The following is a 17,566-nucleotide window of genomic DNA, read 5'->3' as shown; positions in this document are numbered from 1 at the left end:
TCCGGTCTCTTGTCTGTCTCATCTCTTACAGAGAGTGGATGCTTCTGTGCCCCCTGTCCCCCGTCCATGGAAGACACAGATGAGAGAGGAGAGTGAAGGGGACTGGAAAGGAGAGAGACAGAGAGACAGAGAGGAAGGAAGGAAGGGAGGAAGAGAAAGGAAAGGGAAGGAAGGAAAGGAAAAGGAAGGAAGGGAGAGAAGGGGGAAGAGAATCAACAAAGACACAAGAGGCCATCTCCATGATGTGGGGCTTCATGCTGCTGCCCCAAAGGTTAGTGCCTGGTGGGACTGAAGCTTTGGCTCCTGGTTAACCCTGAAACCTCAGCGTGCCCTGTAAATAAATGAGCAATTGAATAAATTCTATTCTCAACAGTTTCCTTTGAGGATAAAATCTTTGAAACAGTAGTTTGGAGCCTGGGATCTACCGGGAGTGGCAGAGGAAAGCAGGATCCCCTCGGTCACTGTAGAGAAGGGGTCAGCCCTGGGTGGCTTCTTATGGACCCCTGGGTGGGAAGGGGGCTCCGGGAAGCCTTGAGATTGGCTCCCAAAGGTAGGCGGCTTGGACATTGGCCGAGCAGACAGCCTCAGGGGCCAAAACCCCCACCCCAGACATGCCCGCCCCCATCTGTCCTGCCAGACCCATCCCAACTTCCTCCCTCTCCCACGGCAAGCAGGGGCAGGGCCCGAGGTCTTTGGCCAAGGCCAGATACGGAGGCCAGGCCTACCAGGCAGAGGCACATACTGCGGAGAGAGGGGCTACGTCAAGATGCCTCGCCTGGATCTACCTCCTGGGTAGGTGGCAAGAGAGAAGTGGGCCTGGTGGGGTCTTGTACAGCCCTCGCCTCCCTCGCAGAATGGCCCCAAAGCCAGCCGCCACCCCCCAACCCCAGCCCCCAGCAGCCTAGCACAGACTTGGGTGCCAGCCAGAATCCAGATATGCCAGGGCAGGTTGAATGAGGAGAACTTGTTTCCTCCGCTTTGCCAGTCTGGTGCCAACTTGGCTCTCCCAGTGCAGATTCAGCACTGGAAGAAGCAGAGAGGCCCTTTGGTCCTTACTCAATGCAGGAATCCCATTCCTGGAGTTCCTTAAGTCTTTAAGGACGGAGGCCTGATCGTCTCACAAAGGCCCCCACGCTCTGGTTATGTAGCTCTGACACAATAGAAGCCATCATTTTTGGCAACTTCTCGTGGACCAGGCACCGTGTCGATTCACAGAGACTCCATGAAGTAGGCATTACTATCACCACCCCCATTTTGAAGATGTGGTAACAGAGCCTTAGAGTTATTAAGCGTCTTACTTAAAATCACATGATATAGATAGATGAGAGAGAGAGAGAGAGAGAGAGAGAGAGAGATGATAGGTAGATTTCCTACCTCTGTCCAACGGGAGGGCCTAGAAGCAGTGGCACCTCAATAGCAATGAGCACACGCAGTGCCCAGATCTTGGTTTCTAAATACCACTCTCCAATAGAAGACACTATACTCCTTAGAGAAATGGCTGATTCTAGCACTCAGGCAGGTAAATACAAGGTGATCCCGGAGCATCTCATAGTGCCAGGAAGTAAGGCAGTGCTCGAGAAGCAAAAGGAAAAGGGGGTGTCAAACAGACACAGGAGCCTAGCCCAAAAAGCTCCCAATGGCCAAAGTTGGGGGGAACAATTTGAATAAAATACATAGCTTAGTATTTAATTATAACTCAAAGGAAAGATGAATAAAAGCATAGGTACATGCCTTCATAACAAATGACTGATTACATAAGTAGGGAAAAGGAACAAATCTTCCTTACAGAAGAACCCCAAATAATACATGTAGATATATCCACCCAGGAATTGGGAGCATGCCCTTGAGTGTGGGTTCCACTTGCTTCCAAAGAACAGAGTATGGAAAGGGAAAACAGGGGTGCCTGCCTGGCTTAGTCCGTAGAGTGTGTGGCTCTTAATTTCGGGGTTGGGGTTCCAGCCCCATGTTGGGTATAGAGATTACTGAAAAAAATAAAATCAGGGCGCCTGGGTGGCTCAGTTGGTTAAGCATTTAACTTCAGGCTCAGGTCACGATCTCACGGTTTGTGGGTTCGGGCCCCACATCAGGCTCTCTGCTATCAGCATGGAGCCTGCTTCTGACCCTCTGTCTCCCTCTCTCTCTGCCCTTGCCCCTTTCACACTCTCTCTCTCAAAATAAATAAATAAACATTAAAATAGATAAAATAAAAATCAGGGCGCCTGGGTGGCTCAGTCAGTTAAGCGTCTGACTCTTGATTTGGGCTCAGGTCACGATCTCACGGTTCGGGAGTTCGAGCCCTGCGTTGGGCTCTGTGCCGACAGTGTGGAGCCTGCTTGAGATTCTCTCTCTCTCTCCCTCTGCCCCTTCCCCCTGCTTGTATACTCTCTCTCTCTCTCTAAATAAATAAACTTAAAAATTTTTAATTTAAATTTTAAAAATCTTTAAAAAAAAACACAAAAAAAGGAAAGGGGGAAAATAGTAACTTCACGATGGGAAAGCCTAGCAGGCACCAGCTTAACCATACAGTCGAAGTTAAATCACCAGGACTAAGTCACGTGGACATGATGTGCCTCCTGAGATCATGTGACGAGAAGGGCACTCTGCCTCTGAGGTATTCTTCCCTCAAACCCATAACTTCTGCCCAGTCATAAGAAAAACATCAGATAAACCCAAATAGAGGGACAGTTTAACAAAATTCTGACCAGGACTCCTTAAAATTGTTAAGGTCATGGAAACCAAGGAAAGATGAAGAAAGTGGTGTAGACCAGCCGACACCAAGGAGACATGAGGACAATGTGCCACGTGAGATCCTGGACTGGATCCTGGACCAGAGAAGAGGACATTAGTGGGAAAGCTGGTGAAATCCGAATAAAATCTGGAGTTCAGTTAATAGTCATGTACCGAAGTTGGTTTCTTAGTTTTGACAACTCTACCATGGTAATGTCAGATGTTAACAGCAGGGGAAACGGGGAAAGGGGCACATGGAACTCTCTGGACCATCTCTGAAACTTTTCTGGGAATCTACAATTATTCCAAAGTAAAGGCTTTATTTTATTTAAAAAAAAAAAATCATACGGATTGGGGCACCTGGGTGGCTCTGTCGGTTGAGCATCTGACTCTTGATTTCGGCTCGGGCCATGATCCCAAGGTCATGAGATTAAGCCCCACATGGGACTCTGTGCTGAGCGTGGAGCCTCCTTAAGATTGTCTCTCTCTCTCTCTCTCTCTCCCTTTGCTCCTCTCCCCCACTCACACACGCTTTCTCTAAAATAAAATAAAATAATATAAAAAATAAAATAAAATAATATAAAATATAAAATATAAATATAAAATAAAATAATATAAAATATAAAATAAAATAATATAATATAATATATAAAATAAAATAAAATATAAAATATAAAATATAAAATAAAATAATATAATATAAAATAAAATAATATAATATAAAATATAAAATAAAATAAAATAATATAATATAAAATAAAATATAAAATATAAACTATAAAATAAAATAATATAAAATATAATATACTATAATATATAAAATAAAATATAAAATATAAAATAAAATAAAATAAAATAAAATAAAATAAAATAAAAATAATCGCGTGGGTATAAATGTCTGAACCAGGATTCAAATGCAAATGTGTTTGCCTCCTTAGCCCATACACTCCACCCTCTCCACACCACCTCACGTTAACTTTTTTTTTAATGTTCATTCATTTTTTTTTTTTTAATTTTTTTTTTTCAACGTTTATTTATTTTTGGGACAGAGAGAGACAGAGCATGAACGGGGAAGGGGCAGAGAGAGAGGGAGACACAGAATCGGAAACAGGCTCCAGGCTCTGAGCCATCAGCCCAGAGCCCGACGCGGGGCTCGAACTCGCGGACCGCAAGATCGTGACCTGGCTGAAGTCGGACGCTTAACCGACTGCGCCACCCAGGCGCCCCAATGTTCATTCATTTTTGAGAGAGAGAGAGAGAGAGAGACAGAGTGTGAGCAGGTGAGGGACAGAGAGAGAGGGAGACACAGAATCGAAGTAGGCTCCAGGCTCTGAGCTGTCAGCACAGAGCCTGACACGGGGCTCGAACCCATGAACTGTGAGATCATGACCTGAGCTGAAGTCGGACGCTGAACTGACTGAGCCACCCAGGTGTCCCCAGGAAGATTCTTTTACTTATTAGTTTAAATTATTTAAATGTTTATTTGTTTTTGAAAGAGAGAAAGAGAGACAGAGCGCAAGCGGGGGAGGGGCAGAGAGAGAGGGAGACACAGAATTCGAAGCAGACTCCAGGCTCTGAGCTGTCAGCATAGAGCCCGATGCGGGGCTCGAGCCCACGAACTGTGAGATCATGACCTGAGCCGAAGTCGGACGCTTAACTGACTGAGCCACCCAGGTGTCCCCAGGAAGATTCGTTTACTTATTAGTTTAAATTATTTAAATGTTTATTTGTTTTTGAAAGAGAGAAAGAGAGACAGAGCGCAAGCGGGGGAGGGGCAGAGAGAGAGGGAGACACAGAATTCGAAGCAGACTCCAGGCTCCGAGCTGTCAGCATAGAGCCCGATGCGGGGCTCGAGCCCACGAACTGTGAGATCATGACCTGAGCCGAAGTCGGACGCTTAACCGACTGAGCCACACCCAGGCACCCCTACACCACCTCATGTTAGAAAGTCATCCCCAAACGCTTCTTCGTGGGTCTGAGCTTCTCCCCATCTGCCCACGTTTGCCTTCTAGGACCACCCTGGCTCATAGTTTCTTTGCCCCACGGCCTCCTTTTGAGGGATGAGGAGGCTCTGGTCCCCCCACGTGTGCTCACATCTCCAAGCTCATTCCCAGGTGCTTCTACTCTCTCGGGTGATTGGGTTTCCATGAACATTGGCCTCCCCAGCAGCTACCACTCCTGTGCAGGAGCCATCAAACTCCACTTGGGAATCCATGGGGTTCCAGGAAAGATAACTCCCCAACCTGGCTCCAGGGACAAAACACATGACCTAAGTAAGCTAGGTCTGTCAACACACACCACCCCCCTGGCCACTGTGATCAGCCTAGAGGCAGCCACATGATCCAAGCTGGTCTCATCAAAAAGCATCCCAGGACTTTGACTTGGAGCGCTGGGACAAAGACAATTTCCTCCTCCCGTGTTGGATGTGAATGAAGAAGCTCCTGGAAGCCTTAGGATGAAGACAATACCAAGGACCGCAGAGTAGAAAAATGGAAAGAGCTGAGTCCTCAGTGACATCAAACCTTGCCTGAAGCCCACCTGCCTATAGACTTCTTAGTTATGAGAACTGTGGTAGGCTGAGAAATGGTCCCCTAAGAGATTATCTACATCCTAATCCCTGGATCTTATGAATGTTATCTTATATGGTAAACAAGGGGGGTGGAATAGATTTTTTTTAATGTTTATTTATTTCTGAGAGAGAGAGAGAGAGCAGGGGAGAGGCAGAGAGAGAGGATCCAAAGTGGGCTCTGTGCTTACAGCAGAGAGCCCAATGCAGGCTCAAACTCAGGAACCGTGAGATCATGACCTGAGCTCAAGTCAGATGCTTAATCAACCGAGTCACCAAGGTGGGGGATAGATTTTTCAGGTGGGATTTGAGTTAAGGATTATGAGATAGATTATCTGGGCGGACCCCAAACGCAATCACGTGTATCCTTATACTTGGGAGGCAGAGGGAGGGGTGACAGAAACACACAGAGGAGAAGGCAATGTGACCACAGAGGCAGAGACTGGAGTGATGTGGCCACAAGCCAAGGAAAGCTGGTACCCACCAGAGCTGGAACAGACAAGGGACAATTCTCCCCTGGAGCACACACCCACTGCAGGACAGGGGACAGCCCTGCCAACACCTGGATTTTGGCCCAATGACACCAACTTCAGATCTCTAGCCTCCAGGACAGTCAGAGCATAAATTTCTGTTGTTTTAAGTCACCTAACTTGTGATCATTTGTTACAGAAAGCTATAAGAAACAAACACAAGAACTAAAAAATTCTCTTTAATCTCTAAGCCTATTTGAATCTGAAATTGTGTCGATTGCAGTCAAAAGTAGTCTAATTCACACAGCCCTGCTGTCACCCTCCTCTGGTTAAGAGGTGAACTCTATGGGGGCGCCTGGGTGGCTCAGTGGGTTAAGCACCTGACTTTGGCTCAGGTCATGATCTCACAGTCCGTGGGTTCGAGCCCCGTGTTGGGCTCTGTGCTGACAGCTCGGAGCCTGCAGCCTGCTTCGGATTCTGTGTCCCCCTCTCTCTCTGCCTCTCCCCCATTCGCGCTCTGTTTCTCTCTGTCTCTCAAAAATGAATAAATGTTAAAATTTTTTTTTTTTAAAGATGTGAACTCTATGGAAAGACAAATCCCCACTGAGAGGCAGCCAGAGACCCCCCCCCCGACCTTTAGCTGGGGAAGTGGGGCAAGGGGTGGGGGTGGGGGGCAGTATCAGACAGCTCACAGACTCCAAGCAAAGGCATCATGGGCGTTTATTTACAGAAAAGCCACAGCAACCAGGGCCCATGCAGGCTGTGGCCCGAAGATCCCAGATAATATATACATATATACATACAAGTCCCAGCACCCAACAGCACCAGAGCCAGGCCCCTGCCAGAGGTGAAGGGAGGGGGCCCCAAGTCCTTGCCATATGTCACCCGTGCAGTCCCTATGCCAGAGGAAGAAACCGGCATCGGCCCCAAAGCGTGGACTTTAAGGAACGTGAAGACAGGCTATGCTCTCGATGCCAGGCCAAGGCGCAGCCGCGATGGCCTGGGGCATGGGACACAACAGGTCCCTCCAGACCTGTCCAGGAGCCGGGCACGATGTCCCAGGCCGCGGCTGCCCATCACACGGGGGGCTCCCCCACTTTGCTGGTGGCGCTTGTGATCCGCTTATTCTCCCGGAGGTTTCGAAGGCGGGCACTGAGGCTGCTGATCTCTTCCACGTAGGCCTGGGGCACCCACCCCTTCTCACCATCTGCCAGGCGGACCCCCTCCAGCCAGCCTACAGGCACACAGGCCAGGAGCAGCGTCCGTGAGTGGCATCGAAGGGACACCAGGGCCAGGTCTGCAAGGGAACGCCTAGGCCCTGATGCAAGCCTTGTCTGCACCCCCGGGGCCGAGGTGACATCATCCCAGCATCTCCCAGCTCCAGGAAGGACCCTGCCTCTGGCAGCCTTGCAGGTGAACTTCTGACCTGTTTTTCCCGACATCCTCCACGAAGGGTATTTCCCCCTCTCCCCCCATCAGTCACTCCGAATCCTACACCTTTATGAGCAGGAAGTTCCTCCTCTTGTCTAACTTGATTCCTGCATGCTGTGGTTGATCAACACTTGCACAAGCTTCTCCTGTGATATCTTAGCCATCTAGCGACCTCCTACCCACCCAAGCCCCATCAGGGAGGCCTTCCCAGGAGGCCCTTCTCACCGTCGCTGGTTTGGGTCCTCACCGCCAGGATGTCAGTCTTTTCCAGGGTCAGCTCATCTGGCTGCAGCGCCTTGTATGTCCTGACACACTGAACCTGGGGGCGGTCTGACAGCCCAGGGGAGAGTGAGGGAGTCCCCAGGGGAATGTAAGAGGGGGCAGGGAGGGGTAGGAGGAGGAAGTAAAGGGGTAGGAGGGTGGCCACTGCGGCTTCATTTCCTCTGCACCTCCCTCTGCCCGCCCTGGCCGCTCTCCTCTCTTACCCGAAACACAAGCCCTAGGTGAACCCAGCCCCTCCCGGCTTCGCTTATTGCTTCTGTGCCCCGGGCTCTCGCCTCCCCAGCTCAATCTCACACCTTGATGCTGACCTCCAGGCCGATGTCCAACTGCCCCCAGATACCCCCCCACAAAACGGTAACGGCCCCTTCACAGGCCCCTGTTACTTCTCTGGGGCTCTCTCTAATCCATCCTTCTCAACTGGGTTTCAAGTCACATCACTCCCCCAGTTACAACCCTCCAGGGCTTCCCAGGCCTCTTCGAATAAAACAAAATCCAGAGTCCTCCCCAAACCTCCAAAGCCGTGCATGGGATGGCATCACCTTCTTGCTAGCCTCCCCTCCTCTCCTCCTCCCCTCTCCCCCTTGCTCATGAAGCTCAGCGACACTGGCTGCCCCGCTGTTCCCCAACTATTCTGAACGCCCTTCTGCCTCAGGGCCTTTGCGCTGGCTGCTTCTCCTCCCAGGAGTGCTTTTCCCCAGATCTTGTCATGGCCGCCCTCTTCATCCTTCAGGGGCTTTCCCTGACCAACTGTCTGGAAACTGTGGGAAGCTCACCCCACAGCCCAAACAGGACTCCTAGCCCAAGCCAGAGAACCGGCTTCAGTCTAGGCCCTAGGCTCCTTCTACCACAGCAGGCAGTCTTGGGAAAACCACAGACTTTGGGGCCAGACCTGACTTGAATCCCAGCTCCGCTACCCATGGGCTACTTGACCTTGGGCAAGTTACTTAACATTTCTGAGCCTGTTTTCTCAGATATGGGAGGGGGCGGGGGGGAGGGGGGGGAAGAGTCTACTTAACAGGCTTGTCATGAGGATTAAGTAAAGTAAATGCATATAAAAGCCCCTAATACCAGGCCTGACACATGGCAGGGATGGGTAGAAATGAGTTCCCTTCCACTCCCTTCGTTAGCTCAGCCCTAACTCCCCTGCTCAAAAGCCTTCAATAGCTGCCTGGTATCTGCTCCCTCAAGGTCCTCTGTGATTGGGCAGCACTCTGGCTGACCAGCCTCATTCACACCCCAGAGAGAAGCCTCTACGTCACCCCCCACCCCCTGGCCGTGCCGGTTCCTGTCCTCTTTACAACTAGGGCAGAGACGGAGACAGACCCGGGTGCCAGTCTCAGCTCCGCCACCTACTTGGACAGGTCACTCTACCCCTCTGAACCTGTTTTCTAGCTTGTAAAGTGGGTTTCTGTAGGGACGAGATGGGAGGATATAAAAGGCTTTGTCATCTCCAGGGTGCTGCCTGTGCACATGGCGGGGGGGGGGGGGGGCGGGGGTCAGCCTGTCGTGTGTAAAACCCGCCCCTCCTTCAAGGTTCTGCACAGCCGCCCAGACTGTCCCGGGGTCAGCTGATCTCTCTCCCTGCTGGGCCTGCGGGCAACATGGCACCAGGGCTGGAGGAAAGGGAAGGCCCCAGCCCCAGGGGATGTGGGCCTAGAAGTGGGTGATGGCGGGGGGCGGGGGGTGCAGCAGGCTGCTACCTTGGCCTTCGCTGAAGACCTCCTTGTCCTCCTGGGAGCTGGAGGGGCACATGGCCGAGATCCACCGCTGCTTCTCACTTCTAGGGAGGGGGAGGCTGAGCTGTCACAAGGCGCAAAGTGCAATCTCCCAGGGCCAGAGTGGTGAAACAGGGCTGGGAGAATCGGGTATGATGTCCAGACTCAGGACCCACCCCAGGGCCCACCCCACAGCCCTGTCCCCAAGCCTGTGCCCCACCCAGCTCTGAGCCTAAGGACAGAGCGGGCCCAGAAGCCCCCCCCCCCCACGCCAGCTCCGCCCGTGTCCCGCCTCAGGCCACCATCCTGCAGCCAGAGGTCAAAGGCCTCGTGCCCTCCTAGGGGTCCTCTCTCCCCACACCCAGGCCCACTCACTCCGTCCGGGCCCTCAGCAGGAACTGGTGCTTCGCGTGTTGCCCGTGGAGGAGCTGCAGGAGGAACACGTGGCCGGGGATGCCCTGGAGCTTGAGGCTCAGATCCTTCACCTGGAGCTCGGCCATCTTGGCATGGACGAACACGGCGAATTTCCCTAGCCTGCAGGGCCCGGGGAGGTGAGGTCAGCCTGGCTCATCCCCAGGCTCCCAGCCCCACCCTCGGGACAGGTGAGTTCTGATCCGAAGGAGAACTCCGGCTCCCTCCCCGAGGAAACTTGGCTGTGCAAGACATCACCTCCCTAACAGCCAGCACCGTCCCCACCAGGAACGGGGACCCCGTTCTTGCCGGCTCCCTGACGGAAGTGGAGGTGACAAAAGCCGGTCGCTGCCCCAGGCGAGCTTCCAAGTTCTCTCTGCACCTCTCCCGTGGGTCCCTGTTCTAAAGAGCCCACGGACAGCCACTCGGAGGAGACCCTGCCCCGGTTAGGGTCTGCCTCTCTAACTGGTGTAGAACCTGAACTTTGTCTCTTGTTTGCCCCACTCTATCCCAGTGCTTCGCCCCGCCTGGCCCACAGTGTGGGTTCAACAAACACTTGTGGGAAGAAGGGGCAGGTGGGTGGGTCAAGGATGTCCCACGGATCCCTTCTTCTCAACCCATCTAAACCGAAGTCAGTATGCCTCGCTCCAAACCGGATCGTTTCACTGTTCCCCATTCCGGGGAAATACTCCATCAGGGTGCCCAGGGGGAAACTCAACCATCATTCGCGCCCCTTGCCTCCCTCTCCCTGCCTCTTCCCTCCCTCTCCCTGCACACCCAGCCAGCAGCTCCATCCTAACTCCCTATTGTTCCTGGAATCCACTTACCACAAGCCCCCCCCCCCCCCCCCCCAGTTCTGAAGCATCTATTGTCACTTGGGGACAACTGCCACAGCTTCTGGTCTCTCCCCTTCCAGTCCATCCCCCAAATTGGCCGGGAGTAAGACGTCACTCATCTGTTTCACTCTCCACACTCCCCATGGCCCTCAGGACGCCCAACGTCTGTACTATGACTTTCAACACCCCAGCTTCCTTCTCCTGCCCTTCCCCTCTACAAACCCAGCCAGAGCAGTCTTCATCATCCCCTGAACACAATCTGCCGTTACGCCTCACTGTGACTTTGCTATATATCCTCCCAAACTCCTCCTCTACCTGGCAAAGTCCTATTTATGCTTCAAAACCCAGCTCAGGTGTCCCTTCCTCTTTGAAGCTTTACTGATTCTCACCCCATGCCAGGGGATGCTTTCCATCAAAACCCTAACCAGGTGGTTATCAGGATGTATTTGAATTGTTCTGAGAGCTCCTGTAAGCAGAAAACAAGTCTCATTCAGCTTTATGTCCCTGGCACCCAAAAGGGCCCGGGAGAGAATAGGGGTTCGGGGACATTTGAACGAATGAGTGAATGAATGAATCAGGAACGAACCCTGCCCATAGTGCAAGGAGTCCATTCTTCATCGCACGCAGCCTTAAGGCTTACCTCCCTCGGAAAGTCTTCTCACTCATCCCAAACTTACCACTCACAGCTAATGCTGAGCGTTCACCATGTGCCAGGTACTGTGCTATGGCCTTTCCACGTATTATTACGACACTGAGTCTCCCTACCTGGTAGTCTCTATCTTACAGACGGAAGACAGGATAATACAACGGTTAAGGGCCCGGGATCCGACATCAGACGGACCCGGCCTCCTGGCTCCTGCCTTTACTAGCTCCACGACCTTGAGAATAATAAGGGAGCCTACTTTCCAGGGAGATGTTTAAAGAAGTACAGAGAATAATCCACACAGCATGCCTGGCACAGACTCAGCAAATGTTGGCCATCACCATCATGACTCAGGGCGGAGCAGGGGCTCCAGGATCGAGCTCTTAATCTCTGCTCTACTTGGCTTAGGTTCAGAGTAGCGTCCAGTCCTCCACATACAGTCCAGCCCTTGGTTCTTAGGTCTGGAAAATGGAATGGACTTGCCTCACATCTCTGCCTTTCCTGGGGGAGTCTGCAAGGCTCGGGGTGCCTGGGCAGCACAGTCTGACCTGTGGTTCTTGAGCCCAATGGTGGCTGTGGTTGTGAGCCCGATGGTGGGCAAGAAGGGAGCCTGGCTCCAGTCTCCTTCCCCCCACCCTGCCCAGACTCACTCCTTCCGCCGGGAGAGCAGCAAGCAGTCATTGAAGAGGTGCAGGTAGACTGCCTTGCTGGACAGCTTCAGCTTGGCAGGGGGTGCCGCGGGCAGCGGTGCCAGTTCCACCAGCTCCCCGTGCCGAACCAGCCAGCGGGCCTGAGAGATCAGTGGGAAGATCTGGAAGGAAGGAAGGAAGAGGCAAGGGGGAGGGCAGGTCAGGCCCAGGACAGCAGGGCAAAGAGCACAGAAGAGGGAATGGGAGGGGGTGGGCAGTGATGAACTGGCTCCCAGTGCCCGGGGGGGAAGGGAACAAGAGTTGCCCCTTTGTGGACCCCATCCCCCCAGCTGCGGACACGCACCTTGCCCTCAAAGTGGATCTTCTTGCTCAGGTGGATGAGCTCCTCTGTCCTCTTCATGGACTGCACACTGGCATTGCACTCTTGCACCAGCTGGGGAGGCCGTGGGTGGGTCACCTGCAGTCCCCCCCCCCGCCCCACCCAACCCCGGCTCCCAGAGCCTAGCCTCAGACTCCCTCCTGGGGACCAGAGGCTCTGATGGCGGGGGCTCATTCAGAAATATGCGGGTGTTTGGGGGAGGCCCTCGGGAGCCGAGCTCACCTCCTTGAGCGCATTGAAGGCTTTGGTGGCCACATCTTCATCTTCTGAGCCTTGTGCTGTCCTCTTCAGGATGTTCTGGAGGGTGGGGTCGGTGCAGTGAGGCAGGCCATGACCTCCACCTATAACCCTGCCCACCCGTGGGTACCCGGAGGGGCTGTGGAGGGCACAGCACCATTTTCCTCACGCGGCCCTCGCTGTAGCCCTCTAGGTACCTCCACGAGCATCTTGAGGCGGGTGATCCTCTGAAATGGCAGGATGAGGAAGGAGGTGAGGGGCAGACGCTGGCATACGGGAGACTCCTCCAGGCGAGCCAGTATGCCAGGGAACTTGGGATTCTCCAGACTGAAAGATGGGGAGGGGGTTGGAGTCACGGATGGGTTCTTGGTCCCATGACCGCAGCCACCACCTTGGTTTTTCAGGTGCCTTCTCAGCACATCCCTCCTGCCTCTGGCGCCTGGATCTAACCTCATCCTCGACAGAGAGGCCTGTTCAGGGCCTCCTCCCCTCCCAGGTCACCCTTCCTCACCCAGTCCTCTGTACCCACTCCTGCCTAAGACCCCCTCTTACCCTCCCTCCCCCCCCCCCCGCCTCCTCCCCCGCCCTTCCGAGCCTCCCGCCCTACAGCAGGCGCTGGTATGTGCGCTCCTGGTAGGCCTGGTTGGTGACGTAGGGCAGGTAGACTCGGCGGAAGGCTGGGCAGTGGCGCAACACAATGTCGCACACGCTGAAGCGCAGGACATCGGCCTCTAGCCGCTGCTCCAGGTCCTGCAGGAACCTGAGGGGTCCGGCGAGGGGTCAGGGTCAGGGCCAAGGAGAGAGCCCAGACCTGGGCCCCCCCTCCCCCGCCCCCGCCACACCCCTGACCGGACCACTCCCTCACCTCTCGCTGGTGCTCTTGACCTCAGGCAGTTTGGAGAAGAGCCACTGCTTGTCCTGCACCCCTAGACATTCGCTCAGTTCAGCGGAGCCCAAGAAGTGGCCCACGGCCACCGACAGGCTGTGGATGTATGAGGCCTCGGACGTGATCAGCTCGAACTTGGCCTGAGTGTGGGTGGACGCGGGGTTGAAAGAGCCGGAACGGCCCATCCCTGACCTCACTTCCCTCCCGCCCTCCTCCCCCTCCTTGCCCCTTCACCCCCCACCCCCGGCTGCGCCGGCCCTGGCCACCACCGCGTTAGACGCCGCACACTCGTGTCCCCGCCCCTTTTCTAGCCCCACCTCCGAATACCTGGGGGCAGGCGGGTTCAGGGGACCCATCTCCAGCCGCGCGCAATTGTTCAAACCCAACCGAAGACCCTGACTGAGCCCCTGGCTCCACCCACTGGGCCGGGCCCTAGTCCTCCAGTGGCCCTGCCCCTCCGCGGGGAGCCCTGCGTTTAGCCCCGCCCCCGGTCCCAGGCCCCCAGAGTCGCTCGCGCACCACGCGTTTTCCCTCCCGAGGCCTCTGCCCCTCCCCTGTCCTCGCTTTCTCGATCCCACCTCAGCCCGCCCGGCCTGACTCCGCCCCTCACCCCACCCCTTCGTCCGGCTGCCGCCCTCGCCTCCCGCCCCGCTCCCAGCCCGCCGGCAGCCAGCCCACCCTGTCAGGTCCCGGCACCCACCTTTCTCATTGACGGTCCCGCCGGCCCCGCCCCCTTGTGGCCCCGCCTTCCCCGCTGAGGCCCCTGTCCACCTCCCGCCGGTCGCAGTCCCACTGGCCGGGTACCCCAGGGCCCCGCCGAGTCCCCGGACCTCGTCCTCCCGGCCCCGCCCCCCGCGGGCCCCAGCGCCACCTCCCCGGCGGGCAGCCCCGCCCACCCCGCCCCGCAGACCCCCGGCGCCCACCTCCTGCAGCTTGCAGTCGCGCAGGCTCAGCGTGGCCAGGACGCCGCTGCCGCGCACGTCGGGGATGTCCTGCCACAGCGAGAAGGTGGAGCCTCGCGCCGAGCGCTGCGCCCGGAAGGAGCTGCTCGGGGAGAGGTTGGCGCGCGGCGGCCCGGGCCCCTCCTCCGCGCCCTCCGCCTCGTCCCCCGGGCCCTCCTCCTCGCGCTGCTGCCGCCGCAGTTCGCGGGCGCTGGCCACGTCGCTGTATTCCTGGTAGAGGACCGCTGGGCGGGGAGAGGGGCGGGGGAGGGCCGTGGGGCGCCCGCCTGCCCGGCCCGGCTCCTGCCCGGCTCCCCGAGAGCCCGCCTCCTTAAGCGCGCCTTTCGGAAGGTTCGGGTCGCGGGACACGGTGGCCCCGCGCACGCACTCCCTCCCTCCCTCCCTCATCCGTTCCGTCAACGCGGCTGGCGCGCCCCCTGCGTGCTGCTGACATTCATTTCCCTCCCTCTCTCGCAAGGTCCCCACCTCCGAACTCCCCCAACCCCCCGGGCCCCCAGCCCTTCCTCCCACGTACTGTTAAGGAGAAACCGGGACTGGCGCCGCTCGCTGGCGCTCCTGGAACCCAGAGCCAGCTCTTCCTGCGCGTCCAGCCTAAGAAAGGGACGGTGTCAGGGCCCTTCTTCGCCTGCACCCCTCCTCGGGCCGAGCTCGAAGTAGGAGATGGTACCTGGGCTCGGGCCAGCCGCTATGGCCGCCGCTCAGCTCAACAGGGGCTGGCATCGCCGTACCGTCCGCCCTCGTCTCTACACCGCGCGACTCCCTTCCGGACGCCTTCCCTGGAGAGAGCGAGAGCTGAGGGCGGGTGGCTCCAAGAATGGCGCTGGGCACCTGGGGTGCCATCCTCCAGCTGTCCAGCACCCAGTGTCAGGTGTGGGCCGGGGCCCCTGCTGCATCTGGCTCATGGCCTGCTCTTAGGGCCCAGGGGAGAAGCTGGTACCTTCCCGAGCTGCTCCAGTGCCTGACCCTGGGGTCAGCACCCTGGCTGCTGAATTCCGCCCCAGGCGCAGGGAAGAGTGCAGCCGGGTCATCAATTCAGAGGCCGAGAAGCGCCTCCGCTCAGGCCCCTCCAGGCCTAACCGGGAGGGCCCAGACGGCTCCAGGGGCCTAGGCTCCTCTGTGCTCAGGGCTTGCTCTGCTGCCTGGCCAGGCTCCAGGAAGACGGCATGGGCCTCAGGGCTGCCAGGGAGCTCTTCACGCTGGTACACCCGCATCTTGCGCCCTGCAGGCAAGTGGGGTGAGAGCACAGGCTGGCATCCATCCACTGGGCGCTCTCTCTACTGCTGCCTGCTGCTACCCTGTGGCCCTGAGCATCTGAAGGACACGCCTCAGGGAAAGGCCAATGTTTTTGCCAGGATGTGGTCCTCCCCCAAAAATGGGATCGGCAAGAGGGGTAGAGAGAGCACAGTGCCTGACTGCAGTGGGCAAGGGGCCAAGGAGCTCAGGGCAGCCGCTCATTTGCTGTGCAACATCTGACAAGTCACTCGTCCTCCCTGAGCTCCAGTTCCTTCCCTTACCACTAAAACCTACCACTTGTCCTGCCTGTTTGGAGAACTCAGGGGCTTAAGAGTCCCGAAAGAACCACCCAGCCTGTCCCCTATCTGCCCCACTGGGCCACCACCCAGAGTGACTCACAGGCTGACTTCTTCTCTGAGCCGTGGCTGGCCCGGCGCTGTGGCTGTGGGTGCTGGGGACTCCAGGGTCCCTCCAGGGCTGGGGGCTGGGCACTGGGACAGTGTGGCCAGCTGCCAGCCCTGCTGGGCCGCATTCCCCCACTGGTGGAGATCTCGCTGTCTGAGACTCCTGGGGATGGTGGCCATAGCAGCCCTTGGAGAGGAGCAGGGGTCCCCAGGGACCAGCGGCTGCCAGGAGCCTGCAGCTCCTCTGGGCCGACGGGGAAGAGATCCAGACACACAGGGCTCGGGGGCTGCAGGGTGGGCAACTCTGCAAAGGACAGACTCTCCTGCTGGCACACAGCTACTGGGCGGCGGGCAGTGCCACGTGGCCCAGCCAGGTGGGACTGGAGGGTGGCAGGTGGCCCACAGTCCATTCCTCCTTTGCTCTGCCACCCACCTGGACCTGTAGGGGAAAAGGTGTCAGAGGCGGACACGGAACAGCAGGGCTGGCCAGCAGGCCACCTTTGTCTTGGAGGCCTGGACAAACGCTTGTGTACCCACATCTGTACCAGCACACTCACATGCCCAACTGCATGGCAACAGCTCCCACTGAAGCTCCTACTCATTTGACACTTACCGAATGGCGGGCCAAGTGCTTTGGATATATTATTGCATTTGCACAACAACCCTGAGCTGATGCTATTATCATCCCCATTTTATAGGTGAGGAGAGCGAGGCACAGAGGTCCTTTGGTATGTGGTGAAGCCAGGATTCAAAGCCAGGCAGCGTAGCTTCTGAGGCTGCGCTTTTAACCACCTCGCACACTTCCAGCTCTCGCTGACACAGGCTCAGACATACAGGTACCTACGCTGTCACACAAACACACGTATGTTCCATGGACTTGCACACACGCTTTCTTCCAAGGACACGCACGGACATACACACTTTCACAGATACACTCAGACATTTCACGTTCGCAGGCTCTCACATTCACACACTTTTTACCCAACTACATACATTCACAGACTCTCTCTCTCTCTCATACACACACACAGACACACATGCCGACCCATCAGATACTTGTGTATCCACTCAAGCTCTCACTCCTGTTCCATTCACACTCACACACCAGGATCCAGACACAAACACACGGGCCCAGAAGTCCTTGCCTTGGTGTTACCCAACCTCCTCTCCCGTGCCCAGAGTTACAGCCTTCAACGCTGAGTGGTGCCCACACCCTGCCAAGCTGGCTGGGAGGGTCACGGACTGGCAGGCGGGCCACCACCCAGATCAGGCTAGGCCCTCCCAGGAGAAGGGCAGGGAGATGTCCCCGCTCCCCGGCTTGGGGCGAGAGAAGGGGTCCTTCCCTGCCCCAGCTCCCAGCCCCCGGGATCAAGCCAGCTGACCGGGTCCTCTCTGGGCAGGAAGTCATGCCAAGGAGTCTGCCGGAGCCTCGGGACAGGCCTATTGATTGAGGGATCGCGGCCCCCACAGCCCTTCCCCCGTGGCCCTCCTCTGGCTGCCCTCCTGCAGCCCCCTCACCTCTCGAGCCGAGGGCCTCTGCTGATGTTGCTCTGCTCCGGCAGGGGAAGCCCTCTCTCTGCCCAGCTGGCTGGGGGAGATCCCACCCAGACAAAGAGTTTGATTCATCAAACCCTGTGGTGAGGCAAGCGGTAGGGAGGGAGGGAGCAGGCAGCGGGCTGGGCGGGGGCCTACCCTAGCCTGGCCTCACTGTGGGCAGGCGGGGCAGCATGGACC

General features: G+C 56.5%; 1 protein-coding gene across 1 annotated transcript; it reads right to left on the bottom strand.

Moving 5' to 3' along the window:
- Positions 1-6,466: 6,466 nt before the first annotated feature.
- On the bottom strand, positions 6,467-16,242 carry ARHGEF19 (Rho guanine nucleotide exchange factor 19). The gene is made up of 15 exons (XM_047082801.1): positions 15,828-16,242; positions 15,133-15,414; positions 14,863-14,971; positions 14,710-14,786; positions 14,157-14,419; positions 13,213-13,373; positions 12,955-13,107; positions 12,545-12,674; positions 12,333-12,407; positions 12,075-12,164; positions 11,732-11,892; positions 9,567-9,725; positions 9,177-9,256; positions 7,420-7,524; positions 6,467-6,997 (listed from the first exon to the last, which is right to left on the bottom strand). Exons 1-15 carry the CDS (start codon positions 16,240-16,242, stop codon positions 6,840-6,842), a joined length of 2,418 nt encoding a protein of 805 aa, XP_046938757.1. The 3' UTR covers positions 6,467-6,839.
- Between the last annotated feature and the right edge of the window lie 1,324 nt (positions 16,243-17,566).

Source organism: Lynx rufus, unplaced genomic scaffold (assembly GCF_022079265.1).
Source record: "Lynx rufus isolate CCGP_SWC_20201006 ecotype Redwood Valley unplaced genomic scaffold, mLynRuf1.p SCAF_2, whole genome shotgun sequence".
NCBI lineage: Eukaryota > Metazoa > Chordata > Mammalia > Carnivora > Felidae > Lynx > Lynx rufus.
Note: the sequence above shows the minus strand (reverse complement) of the source record. Positions and strands in the feature narration are given on the sequence as shown.